We start from the raw sequence: 23,878 nt of genomic DNA on the forward strand, positions 1-23,878 counted from the left end.
TTCATAATGCTGATTAGTTTTACTCCTTCACTGCCTCAGGTGTTTGTGGATTTCTAACTTTTGGAGCAGCTGTGAATCAAGATGTGTTGATGTCATACCCATCCAGTGACATTGCAGTGGCCTTTGCTCGTACCTTCATCATAGTCTCCGTGCTGACTTCGTACCCCATCTTGCTGTTCTGTGGCAGGTGCATAGCGCAATTTGGACAAGTCCAGGATCTGATTTCACAGAGCCTTAGCTTGAATATATCTCTATGTCTCTCTCTCCTCTGCAGAAAGGTTCTAAAAAGCTTGATCACACAGAGCCATAGCAACATAGTGCCTTTCCTCTTCTTTGCAGGGCAGTACTGGAGGGTCTTTGGCTGCGCTACAAAGGAGAGACAGTTGAAGAGGATGTGGTATGTGAGAGGCGTCGGCGTCTCCTTCAGACACTCACTTGGTTTGTCCTCACCCTAGTTTTAGCACTTTTCATTCCTGATATTGGAAAAGTGATCTCCATCATCGGGGGCCTGGCTGCTTGTTTCATCTTTGTCTTCCCAGGTACCATCAGTACAGCGTGTAACGTGCCCTAGCATAGGGTATTCAGTATAGAGAATATTTGTGCCTTTTGGTGATAAATTGATAACATGCCGTGAAGACATTTTGGCACATATTTTGTACCTATCTTTGTAAAAACATGTGGCCCTAAGTACTTTCATGAAAGTACCCCAGAGAAAATAGGTGCATACATTTACACCTGTTCCAAATGACATGTAATTTTATGTATGTATGTGGTACTGTATTTGGAATAAGTGCATATGTGTATATTTTGTAAAATATGTTTGCGAGTGTCAGTCCTGCCCCTAGTAACACCTACATTTATGTAAACTGTTTCTTTTGGTTTGGGAGGGGGGATTCATTTTTTATTTTCTCACTCAAATAACTGTGTGCCTTTGTATGCTCCTGGGAATGAACACCTACTTAAACACATAAAACATTTGTCTACGTGCTCAAGCCCTTTTTATAAAGTTCCTTCATGTGGCTGCTCCTTTAACTCCTGTCTGTTTACTAGTTTTCACATGCAAACATTTACAGTTGCAAACTCAGGATGCATTGTACTGAATGTTACCTGACAAGTTATTCTCCTTGGATTTATGTACAATCAGTGGTATTCTGTGTCAAATTGTTGATGCAGGTACATCCTTGTCCCATGAAAGCAAGCAGTAGGGAAGACAGGGAAACACGGAGGCATTAACTGTTGAAAGTATATAGGCTTGAAATTTATAAACAGAAAAATGAAGGCAAATAAAGACCATGTGACCTATTTAATCTGTCCATTCATATTATCTATAATAATAAAATGGTAAGCGCGCATGCGCACTCTAAAGCCGTATTCCCTGATCCGTCGCGATGTGGCCACAAGAGTGCGCATGCGCGCTTATACGTCACCACACAACAGTCTCCTCTTTTTCCGGCCCGGCCCGCTGAGAGGGAGAGCGGCGCTGGCACCAGGGAGGGGGGGACGCCAGTTCAGCTCAGCCACTCCGTCTCAGCAGCCCCCGAAGCTCCTCAGCAGCCTGTCCCGCCCCCTCGAGAAGGGCTTCCGATGGCGGCGCTGCTGCTTGTGGTGCTGCTCCCGCTGCTGTGTGCGAGCGACGCGCCGGAGTTGGACCCCGCCTGTCGGCAGCGGATCGACCACATGGCGAACGGCAGTGGCTGACAGGAAGAGACAGAGGTGAGATGATGGATTGATGGGAGATAGAGAGAAGGGAGATGCTGGACTGTTGGGGGGATAGACAGAGGGAAGATTCTGATCTGGTGGGGGGTGGGGAAAGGAAGGGAGGCCTACTGCTGGACAGGGAGAGCAGGAAGAGGTGCTGATGGACAGGGGGGAAAAAAGGAAGGGAGGCCTACTGCTGGACAGGGGGGAAAAAAGGAAGGGAGGCCTACTGCTGGACAGGGGGAGCAGGAAGAGGTGTTGATGCACAGGGGGGGAAAGGAAGGGAGGCCTACTGCTGGACAGGGGGAGCAGGAAGAAGTGCTGATGGACGGGGGGGAACGAAGGGAGGCTTTCTGCTGGACAGGGGGAGCAGGAAGAGGTGCTGATGGATAGGGGGGAAAGGAAGGGAGGCCTACTGCTGGACAGGGGGAGCAGGAAGAGGTGCTGATGGATGGGGGAAAATGGAAGGGAGGCCTACTGCTGGACAGGGGGAGCAGGAAGAGGTGCTGATGGACAGGATGGAGGTAAAACAAAGGGAGAAGGGCTGCTGCTGGATAAGGTGAGCAGTGAAGGGGTGGTGGTGGACACAGGGGAAGTAAAAGGAAGGGAGAATGGACAAGGAGCACGCAAGGGGTGGTGGTGGACAGCCAAAACAAAGAAAGACAGAAATACAGAGAACGGCTAAGGAGACAGAGAGAAAAAAATAAAGACAGACACACACACATATATTCTAGCACCCTTTAATGTAATGGGCTGTAAAGCTAGTACTGTATACTATCCCTTCCTTTCCCTTAGAAGTCCTATGTACTTGACCCCAACTTTCTTGAATTAAAAGCTTGAATTGGGAAGGGGACAGAAGGGTAAGGGCAGGGATTGTGTTGGAATTGAACCAAGGAGCTCTTGTACCCGAAGTGCTAATCGTACCACTAGACCAACGAGTTACTAAGAAATAATTTTTACTTATCCCGGTAATAGTAATTCAGTTACATCTACTCTGGATTCCGTATATGTGGTGATTTATCCTTTCTCGCAAAGAGGAAATACTTGTAACTTTTGAGCACCTTCCCTGTAGAGGCGGAGCTCCAGTTTACAGCTCAGTTTTTTTTCTCTGCAAGGGAACTGTGCAGAGAGGATCTAATCTGCTTTGGGTTTTGATTTTTTTTTTTTTTTTTGCTTGCATGTGCTTGAAGTGCATAGGCCTTTTTTTTTTTTTTTTTTTTCCCTGAGGCTTCGATGCACTGAGACCCTATTCTTGAGGATTCTCTGCCTGAGAAAGGACACAGACCTGCTGTGCCGGTCTGCAGGGCAAGCCTTTAGGTAGACTAGAGAGATGCGCGGGGACAGAAATCCCACCCGTCCCCACCAAAGTCCCACCCGTCCGTCCCCGTGAGAAATCCCACCCGACCCCATGAGGAATCCCTCCGTCCCCACCCGTCCCCGCGTGGAATCACCTCTGTCTCCACCCGTCCCCGCGAGGAATCCCCTCCGTCCCCACCTGTCCCTATAAACTACAGAAATAGTTATTTCATTTAATTATGCTACTGAATTAAAGGCTCTGGTAGAAACCCATTTACAAATAAGCAAAGACTTTATTAATTTGGAAATATTAATTGGGAAGAATACATACTTTGTAAACGGGTTTCTACCAGAGCCTCTAATGTTTATAAATTTTTATCAACACAACTAATATACTACTTTATCCTAAAGCAAAAAAAAAAAAAGAAATATAATTTTTTTCCTACCTTTGTTGCCTGGTACCTGCTTTCCTCATGTTCTCATTCAATTCCTTCCATCCACTATCTCTCTTCTCTCTGCGTCTTCCATTTACTCTGTTACTGTGCCTCTCCCTTTCTCCCACCTTCCAAATTGGTCTGGCATCCATCTTCTTCCCTCCGTTCCCCCCATAATCTGACATCTCTGTCTTCTTCCCTGCCAGCGTCTTCTCCCCACTCTCTCTTCCCCATTTCCTTTCAGCATCCTTCTCACCCCATCTTCCCCATGTCCTGTCAGCGTCCTTCTCCCCCCTCTGTCTTCCCCATGTGCTTTCAGTGTCCTTCTCCCCCTCTCCGTCTTCCCCATGTCCTTTCAGTGTCCTTCTCCCCCCCTCCGTCTTCCCCATGTCCTTTCAGTGTCCTTCTCCCCTCTGTCTTCCCCATGTCCTTCCAGCGTCCTTCTCCCCCCCGTCTTCCCCATGTCCTTTCAGCATCCTTCTCCCCTTCCGTCTTCTCCATGTCCTTTCAGCATCGTCCTCCCCCCCATCTTCCCCATGTCCTTTCAGCGTCCTTCTCCACCCCTTTCCCCTTTGTCTTCCCCAGTGCTTTCAGCGTCCTTCTCCCCCCTCAGTTTTACCTTAAGTGTCTTTTCCTCTCCACTCCACCTTTCCTCCCTTTCTCCCTCCCTGCCCCTTACCTTTGTGGCGCTTCCCCGCCCGACTGACAACAGAACAGGCCCGGTCTGACAAACCTCCCTGCCCTGTAGCTGCGAATCTAAATTACCTTCTTATAGCAGCTGGAGTATTGAAGCTGCTGTAAGAAAGTAATTTAGATTCGCGGCTACAGGGCAGGAAGATTTGTCAGACCGGGCCTGTTGTCGGTTGGTCGGAGGAAGCGCCACAAAGGTAAGGGGACCTGGCCGGCTGTGCACCCCCCTATGGCTTAACCCAGGGCGGTCCGCCCTCCCCGCCCCCCTTGGTACACCACTGCCGATCGCAACACACAGCCGATCGGAACGGAAGTCTTCCCGATGTCAGCGCTGACATCGGAGGGAGGGAGGGCTTTGCTTAAGCCCTCCCTCCAATGTCAGCGCTGACATCGTGGAAGACTTCCGTTCCGATCGGCTTTATGCTGCGGCAGGGCAGGTAGGGAGAAGACGAGCCTTGCATCCAACCCCGCGACCTTCGGGGGCGTCCCCACGGGATGCCCACGACCCGAAAGGGAAACCTGTGGGATCAACGCGTGTCCCACAGGATTCCCGTTGTCCCCGTTCCCATGCAGCTCTCTAAGGTAGACCTGGAGAGCCAGCCTGCTGTGTCATCTTCTGGGCTTGGGATCCATTCTCCTGGGATCCAGCTCATCACATGAGTTTCTAAGTGGTTTGAACGCAGACTGTGGGTGCCCTGAGTAAGAACCCTTAGTGTATAAGGGTGCTGGCTGCGTTTACCCACTCCTGTCGCACTCCGAGATCCCTGGGGGGGGGGTGGAGGTTGGTTTGTCCAGCTTGCTGACTAAAGATTCTATGGTCTGGAAGAGTTGCAGGTAGTAATCCGAGTCAAGTCGTTTCCTCCATTCAGCTGCTGAAAAAGCTGCAGGCAGGCATCAACTGAAAACTGAGAGTAAAACCCCATTCATTCCTATGGAAAAATCAGGGTGGGTCAGAAAATCCCAATTTTGAGGGTTTCTGGGGTTAGGGTTCAGGTCCCCATCTCCAAAATCCCTATTTCTGTGTTTTTGCACTTTGGTTTCCATGAGCCATTTTTGGCGTGATTTTCCTGACAGCGGCCATCTTGTCTTTCTTTTTTTTTTGCTATATGTTTATTAAAGTTTTATTATGTTTTACAGAAAGCAACCCAAAAATAAAATACAACAGATTCACAAAACAGCAAACAAGAGAGCTAATCACCAAAGAACTTCACATAAGTATACATTGTGAATCTCCCTCACCCAACCTCCCCAACCAAGCAAAACCCACTCATCCAAAGTCCCCTCCCCCAGCAATAAGCAGCAAACAGACACAGGTTCTCAGGCCTAGTTAATCTAGAACCAAAACGCGTGCTTATATAGGAAAGAACGTAATTGAGTATACTAAAAAGAATTAACTGCCAATAACCCAAACTCATCTTGTAAATACTCAAAGGAATACACCTGGTCCTCCAACCATACCTGTCCCAACATACGCAAACCTGCATGAGACTACTGCTGACAAAAAGGTTCCTCACCTGAAAAAACCCTGGAGTCAAACAAATCGGTGTCTGACTAAAATATATCCACTCAGGAAACATTTGATGTCGTATCTGGTACCAGACCCGCAATGTACACTGCAAATAAGGATTAGAGGCATGGGCGTAATGTCGCACAATGTAGATAGGTGCCCAGGGCAACTTCCACAAAGAGATCGTAGGCATGCATTTCTGCGATATCTGTATCCAGGACCTGTCCAAATATGAACACCAAGCAGTAATTTCCTGCAATTGGGCGGCCTGATATTAACCCAAGAAATTGGGCACTCCCATCCCGCCCAATAATTTAGGCCGATACAGGATATCCCGACATACCCGTGTTTTTTTAAAAATTCCAAATAAAAGCAAACACCTTTCTGTTGAGACGACGAAAAAAGGAATCTGGCAATAAAATAGGAAGAGCCATGAATAGATAAAGCAAGCGCAGGAGAAGCATCATTTTCACTGCCGCTATTTGACCAGTCCAGCTCAGATTAAGTCCCTCCCATCCTTTGAGGTCTTTTTACAGATTACCTAAAAGCTCCGGGAAATTAACTGCATAAAGCTGGGAAGAAGTTGCCGTAAGCCGGACCCCCAGATATTTAAGGGAAGAGGAAACCCAATGGTAAGGGAAATCCCGCTGAAGTATCCTTGCGTTTTCCGGGGGAACATTGATGTTCAAAATCTCAGATTTAACTAGATTCACCATGAAGCCCGACATTCAACCAAACGTTTGCAGACAAACTGAGACCTCCCGCAGGGAGGATTCAGGACGCTGCAAAAACAAAAGACCATTGTCCGCATAAAGCAATACTTTGGATTCGCGAGAGCCCATAGTAACCTCATGAATACCGCCGTGGGCACGGGTCGCACAAGCCAATGGTTCTATGGAAAATTCAAATAACAGAGGGGAGAGAGCGCACCCCTGCCGAGTACCTCGATGCAATTCCAAAGGTGCCAAATAATTCCCATTCACTTTCATCCGCGCCATGGGAGAAGATACAAAGCTTTAACCCAGTGGAGAAACTTTCCCGTAAAGCCCATATGTGCCATGACCTGGAATAAGAAAGCCCAATTAACCCTATCGAACGCTTTGTCTGCATCGAGGGTCAAAAGCACCGTTGGGGATCCCTCACGCTGGGCATACCACAACACATGCAGAGCCGCCTTAATATTATCAAACGTTTGTCTATTATGAATAAACCCAGCCTGATCAACATGGACCAACTTAGGGATGACTAATTGCAATCTAGTGGCAAGCACCTTTGTAAATATTTTATAATCTGTAATAAGTAGAGATATGGGGCGGTACGAACCACAACTGATAGGTGTCTTGCCAGGCTTTGGAATTACCATAACCGCCACTGTTTGCCAGGTACTGAGCAAGGGTGCCCCTGAGTCCAGGGTCTCAAGGACCTGCTCCAACAAGGGCGCAAGCAAATATCGATAAGCTTTATAAAACTTATTGGTATACCTATCTAACCCAGGAGCGGTATGTAAGGGTAAGGCCTGAATAACTTATAGAATCTCCTGCTGGGCAATGGGACCAGAAAGCATGCCCTGTTCTCCCTCCGACAGAGTGGGTAAAGATAGCAAGGAGAGGTAAGTCTCTACCTCTGAGGGATCTTCCACCACTTGCGACTGATATAAATCAGTATAGTACGCTTGAAAGGCCATCCCAATGTCATCAGTGGAGCGACACTCCTGCCCCTCCGGAGTGACAATATGGGAGATAAAATTCTGGGTTCTCTACTTTTTCAATTTGTTAGCCAATAAACAGCTAGCCTTATTATTAAATTCAAAATGCTCTTGATGCACCTTCTGAAGGTCAAGGCTAAGGGCCGCTAGCTTGGGATCTTAAGGACAGTGCAGAATTCACGTATGCGGGTCTGAGTGGAATCCGAGCCTGGGGATACCCAGTGAGTGACTGCTCTTGCTGCTGATAGAATTTATGAATATGAGCCTGTAAGGCAATGATTTTACCAAGCAAAACCACCTTCAGACCCTCCCAAAGTAAACAAGGCTCAATATTGTCAATATCATTAAATTCCAGATATTCCTTTATCGCAGCTGCAATCACCTCGCCTTGTGCTGGGTCGGAAAGCAGAGAATCCAGAAAACGCCAAGGACACACAGAGGGGGAGGCACCAGGCTTTGAAGGGAAACCCGTACCAGCATATGATCGGAAAGCGTGCTAGAAAGTATTGAGCAAGAGTACAGCTGGGGCAGCCACTGACAGTCCCCTAACCACAAATCAATCCGGGAGTCCGCGTCCCGGAACGGAAAACGAAATATGAAATCACACTCCTGCGGGTGTATATGTCGCCACAAGCCTACCAGCCCCCAACGAGCGATCAAAGAGAGAAGGTGCTCCCGGTCCCTATGGACCGAGGGACCTTGTGTGGTGGAGTTGTCCAAAGTCGCATGTGGAGTCAAATTAAAATCCCCACCCAGCAATATGAGGCCTTCAGCAGTATGGCCCAGGATCTCACTCAGCTTGTCCAAAAAGGCCCTCTGACCCACATTAGGGGCATATACATTGACTAAGGTGTAGGTCTGGTGACCCACTGTCACTCACAGCAGCAAATAACGCCCACATACCACATTGTAAACTTCCCCTGGAAAAGATGAGGCTAACAGAATACCCACTCCCTGAGTTTTTTTATTTTCCTGAACATTAGAAGCAAAATACATGAGAGGGAATTTAGGGTTATGCAGTAGATATTCATGTCTAGATAACAAATAGGTTTCTTGAAGTAAGACTACATTAGCCCATAGGCTCCTCAGTTCCCTATACAGTAGATGACGCTTAGTGGGCACATTCAAGCCATTAACTTTGAAGGTCACACAGCGGAACTGAAACCCCTCAGTCTCAACCGGGAATACCATGTCCCAATAACCAAAAGAACAAGCTGACCATCCACCCACCCATCACCGCCCCCCAATCCACAGAAACCCCCCCTAAAAAAAACGAGAAAATAGAAAAAGCCTGAGAACCCTTATAGAAACAAACCAAAACCTCTCCCACTTCCCATTCCTCCCCCCACCCTGTACTCACCCCTTGGCTAATACCATACAGGAAATATTACACCCCTAGGCTGATAATCCCAGAAAAAGGGAAGTGCAAAGAACCCGCGCTCCTCACCAAATCTAGAAAGAATTTAAGGTCCCCTTGTAGGAGGCCCAAAACTACACTTCTATGTCCCTCCCACATTCCCATAGGGAAAGCAACAAATCCCCAGATCACAGCCCTGTTGCCTGGCCCACAATCGTGCTACAATCCGGGAAGGAACATACCAGACTATCACAGGAAGCCCCATCCCAGGCAATCAAATATAAAAGCAGGCAAAATCTCCTAGGTAACACCAAGAGCTGCACAGCAATCAAAAACAGTAAAAGAAAATTAGACAGTCACCTGTCGGGGCACTGTCAGAAAGGGGCAGAGGTGGAGCTGGGTGCACAAGCCTACCACGGTCCCTTGTAACTTGCTGCCATCATGGCTGAGCTCTCCTCATGCCCACCAAATGAGAAACTGAGGCAGTACTGCCAGCCGAGGCAGTCGGGGTCCTAAAATCCACCCCAGGAAAAATCTGGGCGGCATCTTCTAGGGTGCGCACAGTTTGTAGAGTCATGTCAAGATGAAAAAGGAGGGCAAAAGGATGGCGCCAGCGATAGTGAATCGCCTTGGCGCGAAGATGTTGCAGGACAGGTCTCAAATCCGCTCTCCTTCGTAGGGTGACTGCTGCCAGGTCATGGTGAAGTGAAAGATGTAGTCGGGCCTTCTGCATGACTGCGTCATTAATAGTATAATCCTGGAAACAGGCAATGATGTCACGGGACCTGTTATCCCACGGTTTCTTCAAGGCCCGATGCGCTCGATCCAAGCGGATATCCTTTGGAACCACCACAAAGGAACCCTCGGACAGTATGGAGCTTGCAATCCGGCGGACCACCGCTGCACAGTCCATAAACTCCAACGACTCTGGGAGGCCCTGGATACAGAAGTTGAACTGCCTGATGCAGTTCTCAAGATCCTCAATTTTATCGAATAAGTATAGCTGTGTTTGCGAGTGATCCTTGTGTGAGGTCTCCAGGCGAAGGAAATCCGCGTGATGTTCCTTGAGGCGGCCCTTCTCCACAGCTCTGTGATTTCCCCATGGAGGTCCACCGCTAAAGTTGGTAAATCAGCGTGAATCACGCACAGATCAGCCTGTATTTCTTGGAAATACCCCGGAGTTCGGCCATGGTGTCCTCAGCAGGTGAAATTGCCAGCCCGCTAGCCGTCGTGGAAGGAGAGTCCGGGGCTGCGCCTGCATGTGGCGGGGCCACGGCCAATTTCGGGCGATCTCCCACACGCATTTGATACATGTAGTCTTTGATGGTACGTTTCCATGATTGGGCCATCCTGGGTATAAAAAGAGGTAACACACCAGTGCCGAAAAGGGGGAGCCACTTAAGACTGCCAACTATAAGGTAGGACGCTGATTATTAAGACATAGTAACATAGTAACATAGTAGATGACGGCAGATAAAGACCCGAATGGTCCATCCAGTCTGCCCAACCTGATTCAATTTAAATTTTTTTTTTTTTTCTTCTTAGCTATTTCTGGGCAAGAATCCAAAGCTTTACCCGGTACTGTGCTTGGGTTCCAACTGCCGAAATCTCTGTTAAGACTTACTCCAGCCCATCTACACCCTCCCAGCCATTGAAGCCCTCCCCTGCCCATCCTCCTCCAAACGGCCATGCACAGACACAGACCGTACAAGTCTGCCCAGTAACTGGCCTAGTTCAATCTTTAATATTATTTTCTGATTCTAAATCTTCTGTGTTCATCCCACGCTTCTTTGAACTCAGTCACAGTTTTACTCTCCACCACCTCTCTCGGGAGCGCATTCCAGGCATCCACCACCCTCTCTGTAAAGTAGAATTTCCTAACATTGCCCCTGAATCTACCACCCCTCAACCTCAAATTATGTCCTCTGGTTTTACCATTTTCCTTTCTCTGGAAAAGATTTTGTTCTACGTTAATACCCTTTAAGTATTTGAACGTCTGAATCATATCTCCCCTGTCTCTCCTTTCCTCTAGGGTATACATATTCAGGGCTTCCAGTCTCTCCTCATACGTCTTCTGGCGCAAGCATCCTATCATTTTCGTCGCCCTCCTCTGGACCGCCTCAAGTCTTCTTACGTCTTTCGCCAGATACGGTCTCCAAAACTGAACACAATACTCCAAGTGGGGCCTCACCAATGACCTGTACAGGGGCATCAACACCTTCTTCCTTCTACTGACTACGCCTCTCTTTATACAGCCCAGAATCCTTCTGGCAGCAGCCACTGCCTTGTCACACTGTTTTTTCGCCTTTAGATCTTCGGACACTATCACCCCAAGGTCCCTCTCCCCGTCCGTGCATATCAGCTTCTCTCCTCCCAGCATATACGGTTCCTTCCTATTATTAATCCCCAAATGCATTACTCTGCATTTCTTTGCAGGTGAGGAGCTAGGAGCTCGATGTTCAGGCAGCTATCTTGGTTGATGATGTCAGCGTGTTCCCCATCTTGGATTTCAAACAATCTTTTTTTTTTTCAAAAGCCTCTATCTGCCTAAATCCCCCCCCTGATTTTTCTCCCAATCAACTGGGATGGACTACTCAGGGGGTGAGGACATTAATTCTTGTCAAGTTACCAGCGGAAGAGCATCCGTCGGGCAGCTCCACTACCAACGGGAGCTGCCTGATGTCTCAGCACACCTCTTCACTGCAGGGATCTGAATCGGGACGGTGTGGGAGACAAACTCTGCCTCCCAACATCCCTAGCAGGGCTCTAACTTGAATATCTTGCTTCAGAACAGCTTCATTACCAATGGGAGCTGCCCGACACCTCAGCACACCTCCTCACTGCAGGGATCTGAATCGGGACGGTGTGGGAGACGAACTCTGCCTCCCGACATCCCTAGCAGGGCTCTAACTTGAATCTCCTGCTTCAGAACAGCTCCACTACCAATGGGAGCTGCCCGACGCCTTAGCAAACCTCCTCATTGCAGGGATCTGAATCGGGACGGTGTGGGAGACGAACTAGAGAGTTGCGCGGGGACAGAAATCCCACCCGTCCCCGCCAAAGTCCCACCCGTCCCCACCCGTCCCCGTGAGGAATCCCTCCGTCCCCACCCGTCCCCGTGAAGAATCCCTCCGTCCCCACCCGTCCCCGCGAGGAATCCCCTCCGTCCCCACCCGTCCCTGCGAGGAATCCCCTCCGTCCCCGCCCGTCCATATAAACTTCAGAAATAGTTATTTCATTTAATTATGCTACTGAATTAAAGGCTCTGGTAGAAACCCATTTACAAATAAGCAAAAAGACTTTATTAATTTGAAAATATTAATTGGGAAGAATACATACTTTGCAAATGGGTTTCTACCAGAGCCTCTAATGTTTATAAATTTTTATCAACACAACTAATATACTACTTTATCCTGAAGCAAAATAAAAAAAAAGAAATATAATTCTTTTCCTACCTTTGTTGCCTGGTTTCTGCTTTCCTCATGTTCTCATTCAATTCCTTCCATCCACTGTCTCTCTTCCTTCTGCATCTTCCATTTGCTCTGTTACTGTGCCTCTCCCTTTCTTCCCCCTTCCAAATTGGTCTGGCACCCATCTTCTTCTCTCCGCTCCCCCATAGTCTGGCATCTGTCTTCTTCCCTGCCAGTGTCTTCTCCCTACTCTCTCTTCCCCATTTCCTTTCAGCGTCCTTCTCCCCCCCATCTTCCCCATGTCCTGTCAGCGTCCTTCTCCCCCCTCTGTCTTCCACATGTGCTTTCAGTGTCCTTCTCCCCCCTCTGCTTCCCCATGTCCTTTCAGCGTCCTTCTCCCTCTCTGTCTTCCCCATGGCCTTTCAGCGTCCTTCTCCACCCACCCCCCGTCTTCCCCATGTCCTTTCAGCGTCCTTCTCCACCCCTTTGTCTTCCCCATGTGCTTTCAGCATCCTTCTCCCCCCTCTGTCTTCCACTAGTGCTTTCAGAGTCCTTCCCCCCCCCCGCCCTTCCCATGGCCTTTCAGCGTCCTTCTCCACCCCTTTGTCTTCCCCATGTCCTTTCAGCGTCCTTCTCCACCCCTTTGTCTTCCCCATGTGCTTTCAGCATCCTTCTCCCCCCTCTGTCTTCCACAAGTGCTTTCAGATTCCTTCACCCCCCCCCCGCCCTTCCCATGGCCTTTCAGCGTCCTTCTCCACCCCTTTGTATTCCCCATGTGCTTTCAGCGTCCTTCTCCCTCCTCTGTCTTCAAGTGCTTTCAGAGTCCTTCCCCCCCTCCTCCCGTCTTCCCCATGGCCTTTCAGCGTCCTTCTCCCCACTCCTTCTCTACCGCCCCGGGTGCAGTACAGCCGGCCAGGTCCCCTTACTTTTGTGGCACTTCCCCGACCGACTGACAACAGCCCCGGTCCGACAAACCTCCCTGCCCTTAACTGCGAATCTAAATTACCTTATTACAGCTGCTGTAAGAAGATAATTTAGATTCGCGGCTACAGCAGGGAGGATTGTCGGACCGGGGCTGTTGTCGGTCGGTCGGTCGGGGAAGTGCCACAAAAGTAAGGGGACCTGGCCGGCTGTGCTGCAACCGGGGCGGGGTGTGGCGGGGCGGACCGCCCCCCTCCCTTGGTAGCCACTCGAACAGCGAGGCTACTCTCCTCCTTACCTGCACTGCCTGCAGCACAGAGCCGAACGGAAGTCTTCCCGACGTCAGCGCTGACGTCGGAGGGAGGGAGGGCTTTGTTTAAGCCCTCCCTCCCCTCCGACGTCAGCGCTGACATCGGGAAGACTTCCGTTCGGCTCTGTGCTGCAAGCAGAGAAGGTAGGGAGAAGAGCCGCGCGACTGAGTACATCCAGCTTTGTTTAAGCCCTCCCTCCCCTCCGACGTCAGCGCTGACGTCGGGAAGACTTCCGTTCGGCTCTGTGCTGCAAGCAGAGAAGGTAGGGAGAAGAGCCGCGCGACTGAGTACATCCAGCCCCGCAGGAACCCCGCGACCCTCGGAGGCGTCCCCACGGGATCCCCGCGACCCTAGGGGGCGTCCCCACGGGATCCCCGCGACCCTAGGGGCGTCCCCACGGGATCCCCGTGACCCAAAGGGGGAACCCGCGGGATGCCCGCGGGTCCCGCGGGATTCCCGTCGTCCCCGTTCCCGTGCAGCTCTCTAAGACGAACTCTGCCTCCCGACATCCCAGTAGCGCTTGGAACAACAACAAAAAAAAAGACTGATCTCTGATGCTATACGATCCCTTACTAGAAACTATTGTCTACCTCTAACCAAGCTTCACATGAAACTAACACCTATTAAACTGTTAAGCTGTTAAACTGCAAGTAATTGTCTAACCCCTCTTTGCTCTTATCTCACTAGCAGCAGTTGGTGCTCAGTCTTCATCCAACCCAGCTTGCTTGTTTTCTGGGGGTTTTTTTTCTCTTTCTCTCTCCTCCAGTTGTCTCACTAGTAACAATTTGGCACCAAGCTCCCATCTTAGCTCTGTCATACTTGACTCTCCAGAATGGATTACTGCAACTCCCTATTTAATGGAATAACCAAAAAAGATCTCAAGCGCCTCCAACGGGTCTAAAATGCAGCTATCCGTCTCCTACACAGCATCAACTACCATGATCCCATCTCCCCAGCACTCCGCGCTGAACACTGGCTCCCAATTAGCCAACGCTGTGCATTCAAGGCCCTGGCAATAGCATACAAAAGAATTTATGCCACCACCCCCTCCTACATAAAATCCAAGCTACCCATCTACATCCCCACCCGCACCCTCCGCTCAGAAACGTAGATACGCCTATGCATTCCCCCCGGAAGGTCCCTCCTCTCAGAAACTGCCTGCAAACGCTCCTACAGCCACTTCATTCCCCAACTCTGGAACCAACTACCCCCTCAACTCAGACTACAGAACTCACTAATGACATTCCGGAAAATGGTAAAGACCCTCCTCTTCAACTAAAGTTCACCCTCAGTCTACACCCAACCCCTTAAATCCCACCTCTACCCTTCTTTCTTCATTCTAATCTTCTGCCAAAAATTTCTGTGTAGTCCACTCTCAGCCTGTACTCAAATAACTTATCTAAACTAAACTACTTATATTTAAACTACTGTTCTTAATTTGCTGTATAGTCCCTATATTTACATTGCTGCACAGTCTCGTATGTCCAAGTATTTAAATCTACTGTATAATCTTGTATGTCCAATTCACTCCATTGTGAATGTTTACTTGAAAAACCGTTCTGAGCTACTGGGAGGACGGGATAAAAATATAAATAAATAAATGTGCCATAATGCAAACAAGTGAGGGGCAGGAGCCTTGGGTTTAGCCTCATCCTCGTTCTCCAGGAGATGGGTAAAAAATATTGCATTTTTCTCATGTTGATGCGAAGCGGCAGCGCATGGCATCTGGAGACTCCTATTGTCCAGCCGGAGGCCTTGCAGGCTTCATTGATTTCCCCTGCACCAGGCTTCTCTCCGGAATTTGTAAATCTTAATGTGGAAAGCCTTTCTTACCCATCTATTTCAGGGTATACAGCCTACAAGTGTGCATCCTTCGGCCTAGGGTGCATCTTCTCCGGTGTCTGCTTCTTATGTAAGCAAGCCGGCCCATGGCTCCAGTAACCTTTTGGATCACGACAGGTCAGATGGGTGTGTAGGATTTCATGCCGCTTTTGTCCCAGGATTCTGTCGTGGATAACTCCCAGCTCCCTGTGGGCCTCCCTGGCTCCTAACCAGAGAGATGATCCTCATGTTTGCTGCCTTTTCAGGTTGGTCTCTGTTCACCACTTTATTTTTGATGCAGTGTTGGGAGTTGAAGCTGAAACAGTGGCCCTCCACTTCCAAATGCATGGTCATGCGTGGAATTAATGGCAGGCCTTCTTTCTTCTGACTCATCCAGATATTACTGCCTTGGTCATGGAACAGTAGGAGAACATCGGAGGGTTCCTTACGGGTTGCTAAGGCCATGGTCAAACTTTATCCCATGATGCCTGAGTTCCAGCAACTCTTTGCCCTGTCTAAGGTGGCTTTGGCCGTTGCTCAGGTCACCAAGCGTACTGCTCCTGAGTTAAGGTGGTGTCATGCTGAAGGATATGTAGGACTTGGTGCTTAAGAAACAGTTTGAAGCCCTGGCTTTGGAGATCAGGGCTGCTGCTGCTTCTTTTGCTGCGAGGGCCTGCCACACCAGGCTGTGCTAGACTCCTTCGGTGGAGGAGGCCTGCCCTTATCTCGTACAGAAAGGTGTAAATTATGTGGTAGATGTTCTCTATGACCTTGTGAGAGTCATGAGCAATGTGTCTGCTTATGCAGTGACAGCTCGCAGGATGCTCTTGATACAGCAGTGGGCGGGCAACTCAGTGTCCAAGGCTACCTTGAGCAGATTGCCCTTTAAGGGTCAGATGCTTTTTGGTAAGGGCCTTGATAATCTTATGGCCAGCGTGGCGGATCACCGCCCTAAGTCCCTGTTGGAAAACAGGCTTTGCCAGCCTCCCGTTGCTCTCAACAATATTACCAGGGTTCCTCAGCTCAGAGGCCTGTCAAAGGTTACAGGCAACATTTTAAGCAACTACAGACACCAGCAGATTGCTGATTCCCACCTCAACCCATCTTCTGAAAAGATCCAGTGACACCAGCCAGCCCCATTCCCACATATTTGGGGGAGGGGGGGAGTGTTGTTGGCATTTCTGGGAGAAAATCTCCTCGGACCACTGGGTGCTGGATATCATCCAAGAGAGTCACAAGATCAAGTTTTATCACCCTCCAATGGATTTGTTCGACTCTCCTATCTAATGGCTGGAGAAAATCAGGGTCTGAGCCACTCTCCAGAAACTTTTAGACATTCAGGGTGGGTTGGGGGTGCCGGGGGCATCCAGTGGCAGAAGGGGAGTGGGCATCCTTCCTGGAAAATTATTATAATTTTTTGTTAGGAAGGGGAGTGGGGGGGAGGGGAGGAGTCAGTTCGGGAAAGCTTGAGGGGGTTGCGGTGGCAGGAGGGAGTTTTTTCATTTTTCTTCTATGGGCACGACATCTGTGCCTATAGAAGAAAAATGGAAAAACAGGCAGACCTTTCAGTAACACAGTTACTGACAGACCGGTGAGGTTTTATGGGTTGGTCCTATTGATCCGATTCTGGCATGTAAGGTTAGGGTATCGATCAGATACCTGGTTTTAATATTGCATGCATTTCTTATCTTACAAAATCTTTAATAAAAATTTAAATATATAAAAAAAAAAGATTTACACTAAATTACATAAGGCATTGACAATTTTACCATTCTAGTGCAATAGATGTGTCCTTCTGGATAGTAGGGTATTTTCCCCATGCTCACGAGCAGTGCAGAAGGAATCAATTCCAGGTCTTTCTGCTCTGTATATTTCTTAATTATTATTATTATTTTTTTTGGGGGGGAGGGGGGTTGTGGGTGGCTTTTGCAGCTATTGGTGCACCAGAGATCCCTAGTGCGAGGAAAATCTCTGTCTGCTTGGAGAAGATGCAGATTTGGGACTGCAACCGGCAGGTTAATCCCTTGGGGATCTGTTTGGCCAGCCTGCAGAACACTTTATAAAGCTCAGGGTCTGTATCCCAAGTAGCTTAGCTCAACTACTGAATCCCAGGAGATTCAGCATAGGTAGTTAGGCATCCGCAGGTGGCTCAGCAGTGCTCTTAAAGGTGCTGGCTGTGTTTTTGCCTCTCCACCCCCCTCTTTTACAAGAACAGTTCCACAGGGCTCAAGGATCAGTTCAACTTTGGTCAGACTGGCAGCCCGAACAGCTCTGTGTTTAGAGAACTGAGTTAACATAACATAACAATCAGCTTGTATGATACCAGGGGACTTTGAAGTTCTATGTGGTTAACAAAAAGTTATAGTAATGTATACAATTGAATAGATTGGAAATTATATAAATTAGATAAAAATAGAATGGTCACGTGATGCCATGAGCGTGTAAGGACGTCTCCTTGCTCGCTCCGGGGCTGCCCTGCCGAGTTTTAGCCAGCCACGAGCAATTAAATCGCGTTTTTGGCGAAATTACAATAGCTTGTGCTTCCTTACGTGCATGGACAGATATCTCACTCGCTCCAGAGAACTCATGCAGGCGCGCTCGACGCGAAAGGAACGGGAGCGGGTTCGGCCAGGTGAATCTAACATGGCGGCGAGCCCCGCGGCGGCGGTCTCGCATCTTGCTGACACGGCGCTGAGCGACATCAAGGACGCTCTGGCTCAGGTTTTGGGGCCGAAGTTAGAAGCACTCACAGCGCAAATATCTAATATCGAGACGCTGCTGGCGGCGGCGGCGACCCGAACGACTGAGCTCGAGCAGCGGGTATCCACCCTGGAAGATGCAGGCACAACTCAGAGTGCCGATTTTAAAGCGCTACAGGCGCGGGTTCGAGCTCAGGCGGACAGGTTGGATGACCTGGAGAATCGCTCCCGCCGCTCGAACCTGCGCCTGATGGGTGTCCCGGAAACACTCCCAGATCGCTCACTGCCAGAATTGCTGGAGAGATAGCTGGGTGAGGAGCTGCAGCTTCCCGCTGCTGCGGGGCCTTTGCATATAGAGAGGGCGCATCGTTTGGGCCCTCGTCCTGGCCTGGAAACCAGACCAAGGGTGGTTATTTTAAAGCTCTTAAACTTCAGACACAAAGTAGAAATACTACATCAATATCGACTCAAGAAGGATGCTTTGAAATATGATGGCTCACCTATTCGCATCAGTCAGGACTTTTCTATGGCCTTGCAGGAGAGGAGGAAGCCTTTCTACCCTCTATGTGCTCAACTATCGGAGTTTAAACAGAGATTCCAATTCATCTATCCAGCCACACTGCGGATTCAGCGAAATGGGACTTGGAAATCTTTTCAATCCTCGGAGGAGGCGGCTGCTTTTATCAAGCTCCTTGGACCACCTAATGCGGGAGTGGACTGACTTGGTGGACGCTGAGTATGATATGTGATTTGCTGTGCAATTCTGTCTATGCTAGTTTGTTTGCAGGGGCATGTTGCTTTCAGGGCCCTTAGGGGCATACATTTTTTGTGGGCTGGGGCGGCCCTGGACGGGGCGTCTTAAGTGACCTGTTGGCTCCCACATGTGGGAGACATTTGAGGATGTTGGGGGGAATTGGGGGGTAGGGGGTTCCTGGGTGGCAGCGGTGATTTTCTTGATGAAGTATGTGTTTCTTTCCCAGGGTTGTTGGGGGATTTTTCTGTTAAGGCTGGTGAGGATGTTTGAATGGAGCGTATGCGTGAGTCTTGGGGTGAGGCTGGGCACCCTGGGATGTTATTTCTTGGGGACATTAGTATCTATGATGAGTTGGGTGGAGGACCCTGGTGGGTGATCGCACACTGCGTATACTCTCCTGGAATGTGTCTGGGATTACTTCCCCCTCTAAACGCACCAAAATATTGTCTCAATTAAAACATCATAAGGCAGATATAGCTTGCTTGCAAGAGACTAGACTAACGGATCAAGAACATCAGAAACTACATCGAGGTTGGGTTGGGGACCTATATTTTGCCTCTTCTGCAGGTAAACGGGCGGGGGTAGCCATTTTGATAAGGAAGGGCTTGCAGTGTTCTGTCCAGGTTCTGAGGCGTGACTCCCAGGGCCGCTATCTTCTTGTGAGGGTGGTTGGTCCGGGGGGGCCTTTTAGGCTCTTGGTGGGATACGGCCCTAATGGATATCAGCATTCTTTTTTTCAAAATTTGGTCAATATTTGCCTACGGGACACTGATAGCCCTCTGATTGTAGTGGGCGATTTGAACCAGGTAGCAGACCCGGGCTTGGATCGTTCTGGGGGAGTGGGGATGACGTCGGTGAAACGCACTAAAGGTATTCCTTATCTTTGTCAAACCCTGGGATTGGTGGATGCTTGGAGATTACTCCATCCTACAGAGAGAGACTATACACACCAATCTAGAGCTCATGGTTCCTATTCCCGAATAGATTACACGTTAATATCTGAGAAGTTGTTTGCTCGGGTCTCGGAGGCAACTATAGGCCCTCTTGAGATATCAGATCATCATATGATTTGGCTTGATGTAGCGATGGGAGGTCCTGTTGGCGCGGGGTCAGGGTGGAGATTTCCCGCATATTTACATGAGGACATTCAATTTCGGGAATTTTTATTGACTAAATGGGATGCTTACTGCACTAATAATGCACAACATATCGAACAACCTGTCCTTTTTTGGGACGCTGCAAAGGCAGTGCTACGTGGGGACATTATCGCATATGTTGCCTCCGGGACCAGACGCATAGCACATCGCATAGTATACTTGGAGAGTCAGTCTCGTCAGCTAAAACGTGATTTGCTGAGTTCTCCGTCGGTGACAGCTAACGAAATGTATAAAACGGTTCTGGCTGAGTTAAACTCCCTTATACACGAACGTACGAAAAAATTGTTGTTTTTTAGGAAGTTTCAGTTTTATAAACATGGTAATAAAGCAGGGAAGTTGTTAGCATCCGTCACCAAAAGCTGGAGGGGATCTAGATACATTCCTATGATCCGAGAGAACTCGGGGAGGCTGTTGACCTCGGCGGTGGAGATTGCAGATTGCTTTAAAAACTATTTTGAGGCCTTTTATGCCTCCCCGGGTCCTTACATGGGCCCTGATGTGTGTGATTACTTAGAGGACGCGGGGATGCCCAGATTATCATCGGCCCAGGCAGCTCGTTTGGATAGACCTTTGCAAGTACAAGAAGTGTTACGGGCGATAAAAAATTTGAAGTCTTGCACGGCCCCGGGACCGGATGGCTACTCTCCAGAGTTTTATAAGATCTTGTCGTCCGTCCTGGGGGGGCCATTACTAAATTACTATAAGAAAGTTCAAACTCGTGGTGCATTTCCTACCTATGCGAACGATGCCCTCATAACCTTGATTCCGAAGCCGTCTAAATCGTCAACTGATATTGAATCCTACCGGCCGATATCTTTATTGAATGTTGATATTAAAATCTTGGCTCGTGTGCTGGCGGATAGGCTGGCGCCTCTGTTGCCTACTATTATAGTGCCCGAGCAGGTAGGTTTTGTTCGGGAACGGCACTCGGTACTGAATGTTCGTAGAGTGTTGATGGCGTTCTCTCGGGCGCAGCAGCTGCAATGCCCTGGCCTACTGGTTGGGTTGGATGCAGCAAAGGCCTTTGACAAGGTTCATTGGCATTATTTATTTCAGGTATTACAGCATATTGGGCTTCCGGATAACTATTTGGCCTTGATTCGCGTACTCTATTCGGATCCCACTGCCTCGGTGCTGGTTAATGGGGTGCGATCTCTTGGTTTTCCAGTGGGTAGGGGTACTAGACAGGGATGTCCACTGTCTCCCCTACTCTTCTTGTTGTACTTGGATCCCCTGTTACGTACTCTTCAGGGAGATGACGAGATTGTGGGCCTACCTGAGGGCTCCACTCAGTTGAGGGTCCTAGCATTTGCGGATGACCTTTTGCTGACTTTGGGGGACCCACAAAGATCACTCGCGCGAGCGTTGGACCTCTTAGATGAATTCCATCTCTACTCTGGTTTAGTTCTTAACAAACAGAAATCCATGGTTCTGCCTACTTCGGACGCAGTGCGTCAGGATTGGCAGGGGGATTTTCCTTTACAATGGGCACCTTCGCGCTTACGTTATTTGGGGGTGGTTATTCCTCAGAGCCTGGACAGATTATACGCTGTAAATGTATTGCCTTTACTTCAACATACGGAGTCTACTCTGTCTAATTGGAAGAGATTTCCCTTGTCTCTATCTGGACGCATAGCCCTCTATAACATGATGATACTACCGCAATGGCTTTATATATTACAGATGCTTCCGGTCATGTTATCTCCCACTCATTTAGCTCAACATAACTCACACCTTTCTAAATATTTATGGCAGGGGAAGCGGGCTAGGATCTCCCTATCCAAGCTGATGTTACCTCGAATGAAAGGAGGACTGGGTCTTTTGAGTGTTTCTAGATACAATCTTGCATGTCAATTACGACATATTCATGATTGGTTTTGTGATACCACTTATTTTTCTTTTCCTGAGATTGAATGCTTTTCCTTTAAACCATATCATTTTAGTTATTTATTGCATGCTCTCCACTTGCCTGACTCACTCCTGATCCGCTTACATCCACTATTACCTGCAATGCGCAAGGCTTGGAATTCTTTGTGTAGATTGCTGAAGATCTCCTCTAGAGCGACGTCTTGTCTACCGATTGCTGGCAACGGAGCATTTCTCCCGGGCATGAACACTGGGATCTTTCACCGTTGGACCTCCGTGGGGCTTCACTATATTTCGCAGGCTGTGCTCCCCACGGGGCTTCCTATTTCATTTGTGGACCTGCAAACCCAGTTTCATCTTCCAGCAGCTGATTGGTTTGCTTACGGACAATTACAGCATTATTTGCGAACATTGACTCCGGCAGTGTTACGTGAGGAGGTTAACATCAAATTGCAAGAAGTTCTGGGTCTGACAGCACAAGAGCCCATACCACTGAAAATATACCATGGGTTGTTACTGGACCTTTTGGGCGAGACAGACTTTTCGGCATTGGCCAGGAAATGGTCGGCAGATTTGCAGGTGCCCATAGCTGCGGATATGATACGTAGAGGACTTTGCTTGGGAAAAGCTTTGCGCTTCTCATCAGTGGAGCAAGAGCGCAATTATAAGTTTCTTTTGAGAGCATTCTACACTCCCAAGAGAGCGCATATAATGGGACTTACCACGGATCATGGATGTGGCAAGTGTAAACAACCTCAGGCATCTTTTGGCCATATGTTCTGGACTTGCCCATTGGTGTCTTCTTTTTGGATAAAATTGATAACTACAGTGGCTCAGATTTGGGGCTGCACCTGGAGACTTCATCCGAGCTTCCTCATTACATTACAGATTCGATTTCATCCTCCCAGACCGGGCTGTGCGGCTTTTCTTAAGAGAACTATACATCTGGGGAGGAAATGTGTACTGTTACAGTGGCTTTCGCCGCAGCCCCCAACTATTCAACAGTGGAGAGCGCTAATGTTACAGCAAATGTTGCTAGAACGTAGAGATATAGTGGACATGTCTGCTAAGTCCGGCAGACTCTTTCGTCAATGTTGGTATTCTTTTAGTTTGACTTTTACGTCTTTTGTTCAACGACAGCTCTGGGATGTTTAAGAACCTATTTGTTCTCTATTATTTATGTCTCTCTTTCGGACCCTGTTTTCGCCGCTGCTGCCCGGGTGGGGTGGGTGGGGGGGATGGGGGGGTTTGGGATTAGAGTCTGTATAAAAACAACAGTTTAGATTCTTTTGTACGTTTTCTGTATCTTACTGGTTAATAAAAATGATTTCACATAAATTAGATAAAAATAAATATACCAAAATGAATTACTAACATATGATATCCATAACCATGAAAGTTAATTACCCAGATATTTGAGAAACAAGTATGTCTTTAGGTTTCTTCTAAATTTCACATAAGACAAAATCAAAATATCCAGATCCTTGCCCCGTAATGCTGCTTGATATGACAACAGGTGCTGATGTTTTTTAAGTTTGCAACCTTTGACAGGCAGAAAGACAAAGTTCAAATGTGAACTTCTTCTGCATTTCTTATTTGCAAAAATAAAAAGATGGGGCATGGGAGTTCTGAACTTTACTTTATACTATAGGGCAGCCCAATTATGAGTATTGGTTGAATGGCTCAGTGGCTTTTCAAAGAAATGGATGCGTATAGAACAAAACTAGGTAAGGGATCTATTCCTGTGGAGAATTCTGTGGCTATTGAGAAGGGAGCTGCTAGCAATGAGCCACCCTCTCTCTGCTTGGTATGAATTGATAAATAAATTATTTAAGATTGCTGCAGTTGTCGTGTCTTGCTGCATCTGAATAAGTGGAGCTTATGTTTGACATAATTTTTTCAGGGTATGCCGTGAGGTCTGCAGCTTGTCTATAATGGGTCCTCAAACCTGAATGGCTGGGTTTGAGCTGATTTCAGCAGGATATTGAGGTGAAAAAGTCTGTTGGTCACAAATTTGAATTTTGATGGGAAAGTCCATTGGTCATATAACACATAACCCAGCTTTACCTTGAAGAAAGACCCACAGCATGATGGCTGAAATATCAGCTCCACTTATTCAGACATGGCAAGTCCCAGACAACTGTAGCAATCACGAGGCCTAGGAGAACAAGACTACTTGCAAACAGCCCTACTATATACACCTAACTTCCCCTCAGTAGGCGAATAAGGGTTTATGCACTCTGGGATAGATG

The 23,878-nt window shown here is 48.4% G+C and overlaps 1 protein-coding gene across 5 annotated transcripts in view; it reads left to right on the forward strand.

Moving 5' to 3' along the window:
* Nucleotides 1–23,878, forward strand: part of SLC38A7 (solute carrier family 38 member 7) — a 154,248-nt gene that overhangs the window by 87,882 nt on the left and 42,488 nt on the right. For all 5 annotated transcript variants that reach the window (XM_033943315.1, XM_033943313.1, XM_033943311.1 and 2 more), the window contains 2 exons: nt 40–187; nt 340–539. In XM_033943315.1, coding sequence (XP_033799206.1) covers nt 40–187; nt 340–539 — 348 coding nt within the window. The remainder of the gene's footprint in view (nt 1–39; nt 188–339; nt 540–23,878) is intronic.

Source organism: Geotrypetes seraphini, chromosome 4 (assembly GCF_902459505.1).
Source record: "Geotrypetes seraphini chromosome 4, aGeoSer1.1, whole genome shotgun sequence".
Classification (NCBI taxonomy): domain Eukaryota; kingdom Metazoa; phylum Chordata; class Amphibia; order Gymnophiona; family Dermophiidae; genus Geotrypetes; species Geotrypetes seraphini.